This window comes from Otolemur garnettii, unplaced genomic scaffold, assembly GCF_000181295.1.
Source record: "Otolemur garnettii isolate 467f Iridium unplaced genomic scaffold, OtoGar3 scaffold00014, whole genome shotgun sequence".
NCBI lineage: Eukaryota > Metazoa > Chordata > Mammalia > Primates > Galagidae > Otolemur > Otolemur garnettii.
In genome coordinates this window covers 1,463,480-1,479,913 of record NW_003852409.1, presented here as the reverse complement: position 1 = coordinate 1,479,913, position 16,434 = coordinate 1,463,480, and the positions used below count along the sequence as shown (strand labels likewise).

At 40.4% G+C, this 16,434-nt stretch overlaps 1 protein-coding gene across 1 annotated transcript in view; it reads right to left on the bottom strand.

Annotated features, from left to right (window-relative positions):
- Positions 1–16,434, bottom strand: part of DCAF10 (DDB1 and CUL4 associated factor 10) — a 64,132-nt gene that overhangs the window by 37,842 nt on the left and 9,856 nt on the right. The window contains exon 2 of the mRNA XM_003785149.3: positions 1,089–1,202. Coding sequence (XP_003785197.1) covers positions 1,089–1,202 — 114 coding nt within the window. The remainder of the gene's footprint in view (positions 1–1,088; positions 1,203–16,434) is intronic.

Below are 16,434 nucleotides of genomic sequence, written 5' to 3'. Positions count from 1 at the left end.
TCATTGTTGTTTGGCAGGCCCATGCTAGATTTGAACCTGCCAGCTCAGATGTATGTGGCTGGTGCCTTAGCCGCTTGAGCCACAAGCACTGAGCCATCCATATTTATTTATTTGAACATTAAAAGTAGTAATTATAGAAGTATAAAAATCCCACTGCATATAGTTTTAGCCAATAAACATTGTTCATAATCCATCCATTCTAACAACTGTTAGCATTTTAAATACTTCTTTTTGCCGGGCATGATGGCTCATGCCTATAATCCTAGCACTCTGGTAGGCCAAGGTGGTGGACTGCTTGAGCGCAGGACTTTGAGACTACTCTGAGTGAGAGTGGGAATCCATCTCTAAAAATAGCCAGTCATTGTGGTGGGTGCATTTAGTCCTAGCTACTAAGAAGGCTGAAGCAAAAGGATCTTGAGCCCAGGAGTTTAAAGTTATCATGAGCTATGACACCACAGCAATCTACCAAGGATGTCAAAGTGAGACTTTGTCTCAAAAATATTTCCTTTTAATTTTTCCCTTCTATATCATTTCAAATTTGCATAATTTTTATCACTATTTTAACCTACATTATCTCAAGCATTTGCCTATGTTGCTATATAGTCTCTATGATTGTCATTTTAATGACTACATATTAATGGTAAATGGTAAATTACTTCCCACATTATTGAGAATTATGGCATTTACAACACTGCTACAAAATAGTTCTCTGTGATGTGCTTTTTCCTCTTAGTAGTTGGGATTTGGGGAATGGTGGAGCAGTTGTGAGAGATGCTAAGCAATGAGGCTGCCATAATTCTACATAGTCATTAGCACAAAGACATTACAGGACTAGCATAATGATGATCTTGACATATGAAGAGAAAAAGTAAACTATATAGAAATATTTCAGAAAGACTCCAATCCAAAATGGCTAATAGTTAAGTTTTCTATTCAAAGGAGTAAGTTTTATAACAAATTAGATTCATATTTCACAAATGTGGCTCATTTAGCACATCTGGACAAGGCATTGCACATTTTCACTAACTTCCAAAACAGAATCTTTTGGGCCACATTACTAAAGTTCACTTTTTCACTATAATACTAACCTGATATTATTTACACAGTCTTCATGAGCTTCAGAAAGTGTTTTTATGTGCTTTGAAGATATTGGGTCAAAAAGCAGAACTTCAGTTTGTTCACAAGCAACTGTCAGCACTGACCTGAAAGCAAATGATACATTTCTTTTATTTAGTTTTCTAGCATTCTCTGGTTATTGATATTTTATTTATAGCAATTAAACAAGCTTTAAATAATTTTTTTGCTCATATGAGTAGCAAATATTTAAAAGATTTATACTATTCAAGGTTGAAAAGAATAGTAGAGACTGAGTCTCTACTTTTTCCTTTGTAGAGACTGAGTCTCTACTTTTTCCTTTGTAGAGACTGAGTCTCACTTTATTGCCCTTGGTAGAGCACCATGGCATCACACAGCTCATAGCAACCTCCAACTCCTGGGCTTAGGCAATTCTCTTGTCTCAGCCTCCCGAGTAGCTGGGACTATAGGCGTCTGCCATAATGCCCGGCTAGTTTTTTGTTGCAGTTTGGTTGGGGGTGGGTTTGAACCCGCCACCCTGGGTATATGGGGCCTTACCCATTGATCCACAGCCACCGCCCAATGGTACTCTTTTATACATTATGGTGTAAATGACTATAGATTATGTTTTGAGAGCACCTCTAAAGTATCAAATGTTTACATGGGCATATCTTTTGACTCAGCAATTTTGGGGGGAATTTAATTTAGACAAATAATCATTTATAAACACAAAGAAACAAATATAAAGATATGCTTCATTGTAAAAAGAAGAAATTAAAAGTAACAAATGAACATGAAAGAAGGAATGACTGATTAACTCTTGATACATAATAATTTGAAATGCTGTGCAAAAGTTAAAAAAGAAAAGGGGAGGTTTATATGGATATAAAAGAACTCTGTAAGATATTTTTAAATGAGAAAAGTTGGGTGATGGCTACACTAAAAGCCCAGACTTCACCACTATACAGTATATCCATGTAACAAAACTGTACTCATAGCCCCTAAATCTATAAATGTAACGGGAAAAAAATGAGAACAGTTGGTTACCAAAAAGCATGCATAGTTTAGACACATTGGGGAGAAAAATCATATACCACTAAACAATAAATTTCTTCATCAGTATCTATCAAATACACTTACTGGAAAATGTTTAATCTATGTGTTATCAGACCAGTTAGATATAGTTAAATTTATCAATCTCTTCTTTTATAGATTTTTTAGCTTTCTCTCTTGTTTTAGGCCTTCCCTATTTCAAAACTATATTTTCATAAACCTGTACAAATCTCATTTTGATTTATGAAAATCTATTTTTTTTTAATTAAGTCTTAGGTGTCTGTGGGTAGTAGTCTTTCAGATTCAGATCTAGCAAATGAAATTCTGAATCTTGACAGGGTGAGGGAGCTCACACCTCTGGGAGGCAGAGGCAGATAGATTGCTTGAGTTCAGGAGATCAAGACTAGTTTAAGCAAGAGCAAGATCTCATCTCTAGTAAAAATATTAAAAAACTAGCTGGGTGTCATGGTGGGCGCCTATAGTCCCAGCTACTCCAGAGGCTGAGGCAAGAGAATTGCTTGAGCCTAAGATTTTGAGGTTGCTGGAAGTTATGATGCCACAGCACTCTACCCAAGCTGACCGAGACTGTGTCCTCAAAAAGAAAAAGAAGAAATCCTGAGTCTTTGAAACCTCAAGGCTTCCCAATTTACAGATCCAATAATAAACAAAATCTTAAGCATGTAAAATGAAAGTACAGAAGATAGATGTTTAGATAGCTCAACTTTTCTATTTATAACAAACTTTTTTTAAAGAGAGAGAAATAAAAACATCTATTAACTTGAAATCTTTCCCACATTTAGCAATCATGGAATTGTCCTTTAAAATATATCTGCATAAACCCTTTGCTGAGATAGATGGACTTCCAAGTTTAAAAATATTTTCAGAATTTTTATGTTAGTTGGTCATCATGAATAAAAATAGTAAAATTAATGCCTGTAATTTTGAAGATATATAAATAGCTATTTCTTTTTGAGTCAGACAAACCCTGAAATGAACTTTTCTCCTTTTGTGCATAAGTAAATGAATCAATAATTCTGGGAGATTCTTTTTTATTTTTTTGGACATGGAGTCTCACTTCCTCACCCTCGGTAGAATGCCATGGTTTTAAAGCTCACAGCAACCTCAAACTTTTGGGCTCAAGCGATTCTCTTGCCTCAGACTCCCAAGTAGCTGGGACCACAGGCGCCCCCTACAGTGCCTGGCTATTTTTAGAAATGAGATCTCGCTCTGTCTCAGGAAGATCTTGAACTGCTGAGCACAGGCAATCCACCCACCTTGGCCTCCCAGAGCGATAGGATTACAGATGTGAGCCACCGCACCTGGCCTTCTGGGAGATTCTTAATCTTAAACATTGTAAATAAGACATCTATAAAACTGGTAGCTATTGTTTTAATACAATTATGTGTTTGTAAATGGTATGACATATATTAACATATTTTTCATGGATATAATTTGTCCCAATATCACAGCCTACCCTTTTCTCAGTAGTTTGTAATGCTATCTTTATCATATGTACGTTTTGTTTTTGGATTCCACTGCATTCTATACAATACCACATTATCTAAATTTGTAAAATGACTTTATAGTATATGTGCTATGTGGCAAAACGTAAGTCTTCCTTACTTGCTTTAAAAACACTTGTTGTAGGCTAATACCACGCTTTCTCTTCAAATAAATTCTATAAATAGCATGTCAAGTCCTGCTCAAACATGTTGTTGAGATTTTTATCGGAATGCAGTGATTTCTTGGTTAGAATTTATATCATATGCTATTAAGTCACCTCATACAGTGATGTGAACACTTTCCCACATTCAAGATTTTCTTAGCAAGAGCACCTTAGCAATTCTTCAATTTTTGACCAACCTTATACATCAATTTACCAATTTAGTACACATTCACACAAAATTCTGTGGCAGATTTTAACTGAAATTGTATTAAATCTACAGCAAAGTGTGGATAGTATCAATATCTTTACAATATGGAGTCTTCGAATCCATAAGCACACCATAGCTCCGTTTATTTAAATCTATAATTCTCTCAATAAGTCATGCCTATTTTTTGTTAGACTTATTCTTGGGTACTTGATATATTTTGTATGTTTTTCTAATTTTTTTTTTTTTTAAATTTTGCTTTGTTCTATAATCCTAGCACTTTGGGAGGCCGAGATGGGCAGATGGCTTGAGCTAAGGAGTTTGAGACCAGCCTGAGCAAGAGTGAGACCCCATGTATAAAAACAGCTGGGCATTGTGGTGGGAGTCCGTAGTCCCAGCTACTTGGGAGGCTGAGGCAAGAGAATCTTGAGCCCAGGAGTTTGAGGTTGCTGTGAGCTATGACCCAAGGGCACTCTACCAAGGGCACTCTACCAAGGGCAACATAGTGAATCTGTCTCAAAAAAAAGATAAAAAATTTTTGTAGCTTGGCACCCACAGCACAGTAGTTATGGCGCCAGCCACATACACAGAGGGTGGCAGGTTTGGAACCTGGGCCAGCTAAGCAAAAATGACAATTACGACAAGAAAATGGCCAGGCATTGTAGTGGGCACCTGTAGTCCCTGCTATTTGGGAGGCTGAGGCAAGAGAATCGCTGAAGCCCAAGGGTTAGAAGTTGCTGTTAGCTGTGATAACACCGCACTCTACCAAGGGTGACATAGTGAGACTCGTCTCAAAAAAAGAAATTTTTTTTTTTGCTTTATTGCTAGTATACAGAAATGTGATTGTCAAATATCAATTATTCATCAATTGTTAACTATTTTAATACCTTATAGATTATTTCAGATTTTCTTTGTTGACAATATCATCTACAAACAACTGCTTTGTTCTTTTCTTTTCAGACAGAATGTCATTCTATTGCCTCAGCTAGAGTGCAAGTGACATCTGCCTACCTCATAGCAACCTCAAACTCATGTACTCAAGAGATCCTCCTGTCTCAGCCTCCTGAGTAGCTAGAAATATAGGCCATATTAGCTGCCATGATGCCCAGCTAATATTTCTATTTTTTGTAGAGACACGGTCTCACTCTTGCTCAGACTCATCTCAAACTCCAGAGCTCACACAATTCTCCCAGAGTGCTAGGATTAACTGTGCCCAGCCACTTTGTTCTTCTAAAAAACTTTTTTCCTTCTCTGCTTCTTTGCTGCACTGGCTGGGACTTTCAGAATAATGTTAACTAGAAACATAAATAGCAGGCATTCTTGTCTTGTTCCTAATTTCCAAGAATATATTCAACCTTTCAGCATTAAGTAAAATGTTTGCTGTAGATTTTTTTGATAAATTCCTATCATTGGATTAAGGGAATTTATCTTCTACTTCAATTTTGCTAAGTTCCCCCCCCATGAATACATGTCAAACAGTCATGCTTTCCACCATTTTTAATGTTTTTCACCATTTTTATTGATATTCCTATATTTTTTCTTTAATACATTGTTGTATGATTTACATTATTTTCTAAATTCAAATCAATCTTTTATTTCTGTAACAGTGCTATATTCAGTTGGCTAATATTTTGTTTAAGTTTATCCTATCTATGTTCTTATGGTAATTTTGCTTTCTTGTGCTGTTCTTATCAGGTTTTGTGTAAAGCTTATGCTAATACCATAAAATGAGTTGAAGACTTGTTATTTTATGCACTAAAATAGTTTGTATAAATTAGAATTATTTATTTCTCTTAAGTTTGATAGTACTTATAGTACTAGTCTATAAAATGATCTAGACCTAACTACTGATGCAGTATTAATGACTGGCACTAACTAAGCTTTCTAATCTTTTATTATCATCTGTTTTGGTAATTTCTACTTTTCTAGGAATTAGCCTGCATAACAGAAGTTGAAAATTTCATTGGCATAAAATCATTCACGATATCTTCTATTTCTAAGCTTTTTTATGTTTTTTTTTTTTTTTTGAGAGTTTCATTATGTCACCCTTGGTAGAGTTCTGTGGTGTCCCAGCTCACAGCAACCTCAAACTCCTGGGCTCAAGTGATTCTCTTGCCTCAGCCTCCCAAGTAGCTGAGACTATAGGCACCGGCCACAATGCCCAGCTATTTTTTGTTGCAATTGTCATTGTTGGTTAGCTGGCATGGTCTGGGTTTGAACCTGCTAACTTCGGTGTACGTGGCTGGTGCCATAGCCACTGCACTACAGGTGTCAAGCCATGGTTTTTTGTTTGTTTGTTTGTTTGTTTGTTTGAGGCAGAGTCTCACTAAGTTTAAATGGGAAGAATGCCATCTTGTCATAGCTCACAGCAACCTCAAATTCCTGGGCTCAAGTTATCTTCTTGGTCAGCTTCCCAAGTAGCTGAGACTACAGGCACTCGCCACAATACCAGGCTAGTTTTTCTATTTTTAGTAGAGATAGGCTCTTGCTGTTGATCAGACTGGTCTTGAACTCTTAAACTTAAGCAATCCACCTGCCTCTGCCTTCCAAAGTGCTAGGATTACAGGCGTGACCCACCGTACCTGGGCACTATTTTTAAATTTTTACAACTGGGCCAGGCAAGGTTACGCCTGTAACCCTAGCACTCTGGAAGGCCAAAGCGGGTGGATTACTTGAGCTCACGAGTTTGAGACCAGTCTGAGCAAAAGTGAGACCCCACTTCTACGAAAAATAGAAAAACCGTGGGAAGATGATTGCTTGAGCATGAGAGTTTGAGGTTGGTGTGAGCTATGATGGCATGGCACTCAACCCAGGGTGACAGTTTGAGACTGACTCAAAACAAACAAGTATGAAATAATCAAGAAAACTGGAAAGCTATAACCCAATTATAGCCCAAGAAGAAGGGGAAAGGGAAGAGGGAGGGGAGGGGATGGGGAAGGATGGGTGGAGAGAGGGTAAGTAGTGGGACCACAACTACGGTGCATCATACAAGGGTACATGTAAAATTTACTAGGTGTGGAACATAAATGTCTTAACACAATAACTAAGAAAATGCCATGAAGGCTATGTTAACCAGTTTGATAAAAATATTTCAAATTATATATAAAACCAGCACATTGTACCACATGATTGTATCAACGTACACAGCTAAGATTTAATAAAAAAATAAAGAAAGAAAACTGCAGACATCATATGAATGCATTGTGGTGAATTATCCCAAAGGAACAAACTCATGTAACCATCACCTAAGTCAAATAGATTATCAACATCTGAAATGCTTCCTTTCCACCTCCTCTTGTCACTAATGCCTCTACTACCGCTATACTGATTTCTAACATTGCCTTTATAAAACTTCCTGTGGCTCAAGCAGCTAAAGCACCAGCCACATACACCTGAGCTGGTGGGTTCGAATCCAGCCCGGGCCTGCCAAACAACAATGACGGCTGCAACCAAAAAATAGCCAGGCATTGTGGCAGGCAAATGTAGTCCCAGCTACTTGGGAGGCAGAGGCAGGAGAATCGCTTGAGCCCAGGAGTTGGGAGGTTGCTATGAACTATGATGCCACAGCACTCTGCCCAGGGATAGCTTGAGGCTGTCTCAAAAAAAAAAAAACAAAAAAAACTTCCAATAAAAGAATACAGTATGAGTTTTTTTATGGCTGGCTTATTTTACACACTATGTTTTGTAAGATTTGTCCATGTGATCCCTAGCAGCACTCCTGCATTCTCTTTACTGTTGTGCCACTGTACAAAAAAATACATTACAATTTATACATTCTACTGTTGATGGACATTTGTTCTTCTAAGTAAGGTCTGCTTTAAATTCTTGAAAATGTCCTATAATAAACTTATGTATGCATTTCTGTTGGACGTGTGTTATGAGTAAAATTCAGTAATAGGCACTATGGTAGTTTGATCATTTATAAGACAGTAACAAATAGTTTACAAACTGGTTAAATTGTACTTTGATCTTTATTCCTTTTTACCTTCTTTGGGTATAACTGCTGTTCTCTTTTAAAGTTCTTGAGGCGGGGCGGCGCCTGTGGTTCAGTGGATAGGGCACTGCCCCCATATACCAAGGGTAGCAGGTTCAAACCCAGCCCCAGCCAAACTGCAACAAAAAAACAGCCAGGGGTGGCACCTGTGGCTCAAAGGAATAGGATGCCAGCCCCATATAATGGAGGTGGTGGGTTCAAACCCAGCCCTGGCCAAAAAGAAACAAATAGCCGGGCATTGTGGTGGGTGCCTGTAGTCCCAGCTACTGGGGAGGCTGAGACAAGAGAATTGCCTAAGCCCAGGAGTTGAAGGTTGCTGTGAGCTGTGTGATGCCACAGCACTCTACCCAGGGCAATAAAGTGAGACTCTGTCTCTACCAAAAAAAAAAATAATAGTAAAATAAAGTTCTTGAGGTGGATGCTTACTTAGCTTATTGATTTTTAGCCTTCTTTTTTCCCCATACATGCATTTAGAAGTATAGATTTTCCTCATACATGGTTTCAGCTGCAGCTGCACAAATTCTGATATGCGGTGTTGTCGTCAGTTTCAAATAACTTATATTGTGATTTCTTCTTTGATCACAAGTTATTTAAAAGGTCATTTCCTTTTCTTAAATTGAACACAGAGTTTCACTTTGTTGCCCTTGATAGAGTACATATGCCTTGACATTCTTTTTACTTTACAACTTTCTGTCTCCTTACAGTTCAGATACGTTTTCGGTAAGCAGTTTTTAAAAATCTGTTCTATTTGGTTTGACTACTGTAGCTTTGCGGCTAGGGAGCCAGCCACATAGACTGGAACTGGGGGGTTCGAAATCAGCCCGGGCCTGCCAAACAACAATGACAACTACAACCAAAATATAGCTGGGCATTGTAGCGGATGCCTGTGGTCCTAGTTACTTGGGAAGCTGAGGCAAGAGAATTGCTTAAGCCAAAGAGTTGAGGTTGATGTGAGCTGTGACACCATGCACTCTACCAAAGGCGACATAGTAAAAATCTGTCTCAAAAAAAGAAGAAAAAAAATCTGGTCTCGATTGATTTACATTTAATGTAATGACTGGTAATCTTTGAATTTAAAGCTGCCATCTTAGAATTTCCATTTGTTTTGCTCTTTATCAATTTCACCTCATTCTTGCTTTTGAAATTTTACTATCATGAGGTGAAGGATATATTAACTAGTTTGCATTTGTTAAGCATTCCAAATTGTATATAAAATCAGCACATTGTACCCCATAAATGCATTTATGTGTACATGATCTATGTGTTTATGACTTAATAGAAAAAAAAGGAAATTTGACTATCCATATCTCCCCTTATATTATTGTTATTATTATTTCTGAGACAGAGTCTCACTATGTTGCCCTGGGTAGAGTGCCCTCAGGTCACAGCTCACAGCAACCTCAAACTCTTGGGCTTAAAGGGGGAATTCTGGGAAGATGGCTGACTGGTAGCAACCCTCAGCAGAGGCTCCTGACCAGAGGGAGAAAAACTGGACAGAATCGAACTGTATGGAGCCAAAAGTGGGGAGATGAGCCAAGAAAGAAGTTCAGCAAGCTGTAACTCTAAGGAAGAGCATTCAAGAAAACAAATTACATGTACAAAGCCTATGAACTAGAGGATGGGAGTCGCCCTCCTCCAAGCAGGAGGCCTGCTACAGGCTATCTGTGAAGGAGTAGGGAACAAAAGACCTCTCATTTTACCTTGCTAGCGAGAGCCACTAAACTCCAAGTCTCTTCCTCCAGGGAAGTCCCACTTATGAACCTAGACACCACCCCACCAGGCATAAAATTGAACAGATATTTTCCCCCACAAGTCCAAACTCCTAGTCCACCCTTTCCCCCTAGCATGGCAGGCTGAAGTTCTGCCCCCTGCAGAGCACAGAGAGTTTGGTCTTGTCCTGAGAGATCTGGGCATAGTGTGGACCACCAACCTTATCAGGACGGAATCTGTGACTAATGGGGAAGAAGAGGGTGTGGGAAGAAAGGAACCCTTGGCAAGAGGAGGAGCAGTCCCCTTGTTATGACTATGCCCAGCCAGTGGTGGTATTGACCCTGGGTTCAGGCTGTGTCTGGCTCTGACGGCACCCACAGCAAGAGAGTGGATGCCTTGTGTGGACTGAGGCTTGGCAGACAGGGCTGGTCCCCAGCCCCTGCTGGGCCTGTGAGCAGAGTTTTGCTAGGTATGGACTAAGACCTGAGAGCAAGAGCGTGATCCCCTAATTCCAATAGAACCCTTGAGCAGTGGCTTGCTGGGTATGAACCAAGACCTGAGGGCTAGGGCGTGGTCCCAGGGCTGGTGAGCAGAGGCTTACTGGGTGAAGACTGAGACTGTGGGTGGGGTGCAGTGCCTGCCCTGAGTCTAACAGAGTCTGAGAACAGAGGCTTGCCAGGCAGTAGACTGAGACTGGCAAGTGGGGGCATGGTCCCTTGACTCCAACACAGCCTTCGAACAGATGTTTGCCAGGCAGTGGACTGAGACTGGCAGGCAGGGGCATGGTCCCCTGACTCCAACTGTTCTGGCAAGCAGAGGCTAGCTGGATGTGGACTGAGACAGGTGGGCGGGAGTGTGGCCCGTGGCTCCAACTGGGCCTGTGAGCAGAGAAGGGGACAACAGTGTGTACTGAGTCTGGCGGGCCAGAATGTGGATCCCTGGCTCCAGTTGTACAGTTGGATACCCTTGAATCCCTCTCTGTTGAGCAGGGTTTGCACTTCCTGAGACAATTTAATTGGAACCCTTGTCTAAGGCTGTCCACTCAGGGACATTTTAAGGTTGACCTCTGAAGTTCTGTAGTGGAAAAGAACTGAAGGGTGAGGGCTAGGTGCCACAGCTGTTTGTAAATCTCTTCACAGTCGAGATTTAAACCCAATACTGTGGTTTCTTAGGCTAGGGTAGAGTTTGGCTAATATCAAAACAGAGCTAGCTCACACTATCTCACCAAGTAGGTCCTCAGAGTCTCTAGCCAAAACTCTGAAAGGTGCTTTTGTAAGGTTATAGGAGATAAGCCACAATTACAAAGCCTAGCACTTTAGTAAGGGTCTATCTCTACTACCTAGGAACCCCAATTCAATTTGACCCTACTAGTTCTAATAACAAAATGGTAGAAAATAAACATGGTGCAGACCCAAAAGAAAAACTCTGGCAACATGAATAACCAGAGTAGATCAACACCCCCCCCCCACCCCGAAATGACAAAAAGAGATACAACTGAAGATGCCATGCACAGACAAATGGCAGCAATGTCAGAAATCGAATTCAGAATATGGATGGCAAATAAGATAGAATGGAAGAAAAGATAGAATTGAATTCCAAAGAGTAGTTCTGAAGTTGTCTCAAGAAATTAATGAATTCAAAGCCCAAGTCACCAAAGATAACTTGAAAGAACTTGAAAAAATAGTATTTTGTTTTATATGGAATCAGAAAAAACCAAATAGCGAATACTCAGAAATAAGAACAAATCAGGAGGCATCACATTACCAGACTTCAGGCTATACTCTGACTCTATATTGATCAAAACAGCATGGTACTCGCACAAAAACAGAGCAGTAGATTTATGGAACAGAATAGAAAATCAAGAGATCAACCCAGATACTTATGATCACTTTATCTTCGAAAAGCCTATCAAAAATATTCAGTGGGGGTCTCAGCACCTGTGGCTCAAGAGGCTTAGGCACCAGCCACATACACCTGAGCTGGAGGGTTCAAATCCAACCTGGGCCCGCCAAACAATGACGGCTGCAACCAAAAAATAGCTGGGTGTTGTGGTGGGCACCTGTAGTCCCAGCTACTTGGGAGGTGGAGGCAGGAGAATCGCTTGAGCCTAGGAGTTAGAGGTTGCTGTGAGCTGTGATGCCATAGCACTCTACCCAGGGCAATAGCTTGAGTCTCTGTCTCAAAAAAAAAAAATTCAGTGGGGTAAAGACCCCCTATTTAACAAGTGGTGGTGAGTGAACTGAACCACCACCTTTCACCATTAACAAAAATCGATTCTCACTGGAGAAAAGATTTAAATTTAAGGCATGAAACTATAAAAATACTAGAAGAGGGGCTGCACCTGTGGCTCAAAGGAGTAGGACATCGGCCCCATAGGCCAGAGGTGGCGGGTTCAAACCTAGCCCTGGCCAAAAAATGCAAAAAAAACAAAAAACAAACAAACAAACAAAAACCCTAGAAGACAGTGCAGGGAAAACACTTGAAGAAATTGGCCTGGGAGAATATTTTATGAGGACCCTTCTACCCACCCACCCCACCTCCGGGCAATTGAAGCAACACCAAGAATACATTACTGGGACCTGATCAAACTAAAAAGCTTTTGCACAGCCAAGAGCACAGTAAGTAAAGCAGACAACTTTCAGAATGGAAGAAGATTTTTGCAGGTTATGCTTCCAACAAAGGTCTGATAACTGGAATCTACAGCGAACTCAAACTAATCAATAAGAAAAGAACAAATAACCCCATTTCTATGCTGGCAAGAGATTTGAACAGAAACTTTTCTAATGAAGACAGGAGCATGGCCTACAAACACATGAAAAAAGGCTCACCATCCTTAATTATCTGAGAAATGCAAATCAAAACTACATTGAGATATCATCTAACTCCAGTAAGATTAGCCCACATCACAAAATCCCAAAACCACAGATGTTGGCGTGGATGCGGAGAGAAGGGAACGCTTCTACAGTGCTAGTGGGAATGAAGCTAATATGACCTTCTTAGAAAGAAGTTTGGAGAACACTCAAGTAATTAAAAGTAGACCTACCATTCGATCCTGCAATTCCTCTACTAGGTATATACCCAGATGATTAAAAATTAGTATACAATGAAGACATTTGCACCAGAAGTTTACTGCAGCCCAATTCATAATAGCCGAGACATGGAAACAGCCCATGTGCCCATCAACCCATGAATGGATTAACAAATTGTGGTATATATACACTATGGGATACTATGCAGCCATAAAAAAAGATGGAGACTTTACCTCTTTTATGTTTACCTGGATGGAGCTGGAACATATTCTTCTTAGTGAAGTATCTCAAGAGTGGGAAAAAAAGTATCCAATATACTCAATAATACTATGAAATCAATATACAATCACCTACACATTTATATGAATGGCAAAACGTAACTATAGTCCAGAAAGTAGAAGGGAAGAGAAGAGAGAGGAGAGGGGTTATATAGGAGGAGGAAGGGTATTTGGGGGTGGATCTCACCTAATGTGCATGATGCAATGTACATTTTCAAAACTATTAAGAAATGATGTAATGGATGTGTTACTTAGTTCAGTGTAAGCATTTCACATTGTTTATCAAAGCAGTACCCTGAACCCCATAAATCAGGGGTCTTCAAACTTATTAAACAAGGGGCCAGTTCACTGTCCCTCAGACCACTGGAGGGCCAGACTGTGGGCCCTGGGACAAGTTGACTGCTAAACAGGACAGGCAGTGGTGGCAAAAACACCCAGTGGGCCGGATAAATGTCCTAGGCGGCCACATGTGGCCCAAGGGCCAGAGTTTGAGGATGCCTGCCATAAATGCATCAATGTACAAAGTTAAGATTTAATAAAAAATAAATAAAAAATAAAAAACTCTTGGGCTTAAGGAATTCTCTTGCCTCAGCCTCCCAAGTAGCTGGAACTACAGGTATACACCATAAGGCCCAGCTATTTTTTTTTTTTTTGGTTGCAGTTGTCATTGTTGTTTAGCAGGCCTGGGCCAGGTTCAAACTCGCCTGCCTCAGTGTATGTGGCTGGTGCCCTAACCACTGAGCAATAGGCACTGAGCCTTAAAATTCTTTTTTACTGAATAAATACCACAATACCATCAAGAATCAACTTTTTTTTTCCTTTTTAAAAAGAGGGTCTAAGCTGGAGTGCAGTGGCACCATCACAGCCCACTATAACCTTGGACTTGTGGGCTCAAGTGATCCTCCTGCCTTAATCTCCCAAGTAGCTAGGACTACTGACACACACTACCTCACCTCATTAATTTTCAAAAAAAATTTTTGTAGGAAATAGGTCTCTCTATATTGCCCAGGCTGGTCTCAAAACTCCCTGCCTTATGCAATCCGCCCACCTTGGGCCTCTGAAAGTACTGGGATTACAGTATGAGCCACCACAGCCAGTCCATGCATCTACTCTCTAAAATGAAGTATAAAGTATTACTTCTAATCACTTCCTGGATGGTGCAAGAATGTTGGCTCACTTCAAGTCCCTTTGTCCCATTAAACTGTGTTGCCCCAAAAATAAGGCACTGTCTTGTATTTATTTTTTCTCAAGAAGACACACAGGGCTAATTTTCAGGGGATGTCTTATTTTTATTAAGTATAATACAACAATCTACATTTATTCAAATACAGTTAAGTCATCTTCTTCTGGAACCTGACAAGGGGGGCCAACCTTGTTGGTGGGGCTGACGCTAGTGATATGTGAACTCCTCTCCCCTAGCCATTTGCATGTGCGTAATAGGTTGCCTGCGACCGTGGTTACCACACATATACCCACATAAGTGAATGGCTCAGAGAAAGGAACTGTGGCAGATAAAAGGTATTCCAATCTTCCTTACCACTCGGGGCTGAAGTGCATAGCGTGGCTATGCAGCCTATCATAGCCATGCCCATCACTAGGTCTTCTTATCAGGGTAGGGCTTATATTTAATAAATGCATAGAAATCCTGCTACGGCTTATTTTGGGGGTCTTATTTTCGGGGAAACACAGTAGTATTTAATTTTTGAGGTGTGCTTTATATATAAGTTTCATAAAAAGCTTTTGGGGTGGTGTCTGTGGCTCAGTGGGTAAGGCACCAGCCCCATATACCAAGGGTGGCAGGTTCAAACCCGGCCCCGGTCAAATTGCAACAAAAAAATAGCCGGGCACTGTGGCTAGTGCCTGTAGTCTTAGCTACTTGGGAGGCTGAGGCAAGAGAATCACCTAAGCCCAGGAGTTGGAGGTTGCTGTGAGCTGTGTGATGCCATAGCACTCTACCAAGGGCAATAAAGTGAGACTCTGTCGCTACAAAAAAAAAAAAAAATCTTTTGGTTTTTTTTTTTTTTCCTGAAAGTCTTACTTTGTTGCCCTCAATAGATTACTGTGGTGTCACGACTCACAGCAACCTCAAACTCTTGGGCTCAAGCAATTATCTTGCCTTAGCCTCCTGAGTAGCTGGACTATAGGCGCTGCCACAACACCCGGCTATTTTTTTGAGATGGTATCTCACTAAGGCAATCCACCCATCTCAGTCTCCCAGTGCTGGGATTACAGGCTTGAAACACCACACCTGGCAAAAAGTACTATTGTTTTATAAGCTAACATTCATCTTTTTTTTTTGAGACAGACCCTCAAACTGTCCCCCTAGGTAAGTGCCTTGGCATCATAGCTCACAGCAACCTCCAACTCCTAGGCTCAAGCGAGTCTCCTGCCTCAGCCTCCCAAGTAGCTGGGACCACAGGCACCCGCCACAACACTCGGCTATTTTTTTGGTTGCAGCTGTCACTGTTGTTTGGCGGGCCAGGCTGAATTTGAACCCGCCACCTTAGGTGTTATGTAGTTGGCACCTTAGCCCCTTGAGCCACAGGCACTGAGCCTAACATTCATCTTGATTTACATGCATATTTGCTTTTTCCGTTCATACCTTCTTGTACTTCCATCTAAGAAAATTTTGCTCCTGCCACAAAGAATAATTTTTGTTGTTTCTGTGTAGATTTGATAGTGGTAAATTCTCTCAATATTTATTTCTGAAAATTTATTTACTTTCATTCTTTTTTTCTTTTTACTTGAGACAGAAGTCTCTCTTTGTGGCCTGCATTAGAGTGCCATGGCATGAAACCTCACAGCAACCTCAAACTCTTGGGCTTGCCTCAGCTTCCCAAGTAGCTAGGACTACAGGTACCCACCACAATGCCCAGCTAGTTTTTCCATTTTTAGTACAGATGGGGTCTCACTCTTGCTCAGGCTGGTCTCAAACTCCTAAGCTTAGGTCATCCACCCCTCCTTGGCCTTCCAGAGTGTTAGGATTACAGGCATGAGCCACTGCGCCCATCCTTTACTTTTATTCTTGATAGAATTGTATATAAAATCTTATGTAGGCAATTATTTTCTTTTAGCACTTTGAAGATAGTATCTACTGTGTCCCAACTTCCCGTTTCTGTAGTTAACTTAGATCTCTTTTTGTTCCTCTTTTGAAAGTAATCTATCTTTTTCCTCTACCCACGTTTAAAATTTTTTGTCTTTGTGCATGTATATGCTTTATTTGGTTTTTAGCAGTTTTACTCTTGTACCTAAGTGTGGTTCTTTCTCTTATGCAGGATTTATAACTCTTCTTGAATATATGATGTCTTTGGTCAATTTTTAAAATTCTCTAACTGAGAAAATGACATGAAGGCTGTGTTGACCAGTTTGATGGAAGTATTTCGGATTGCATGTGAAAACCCCACACTGTACCCCAGAAGTGCATT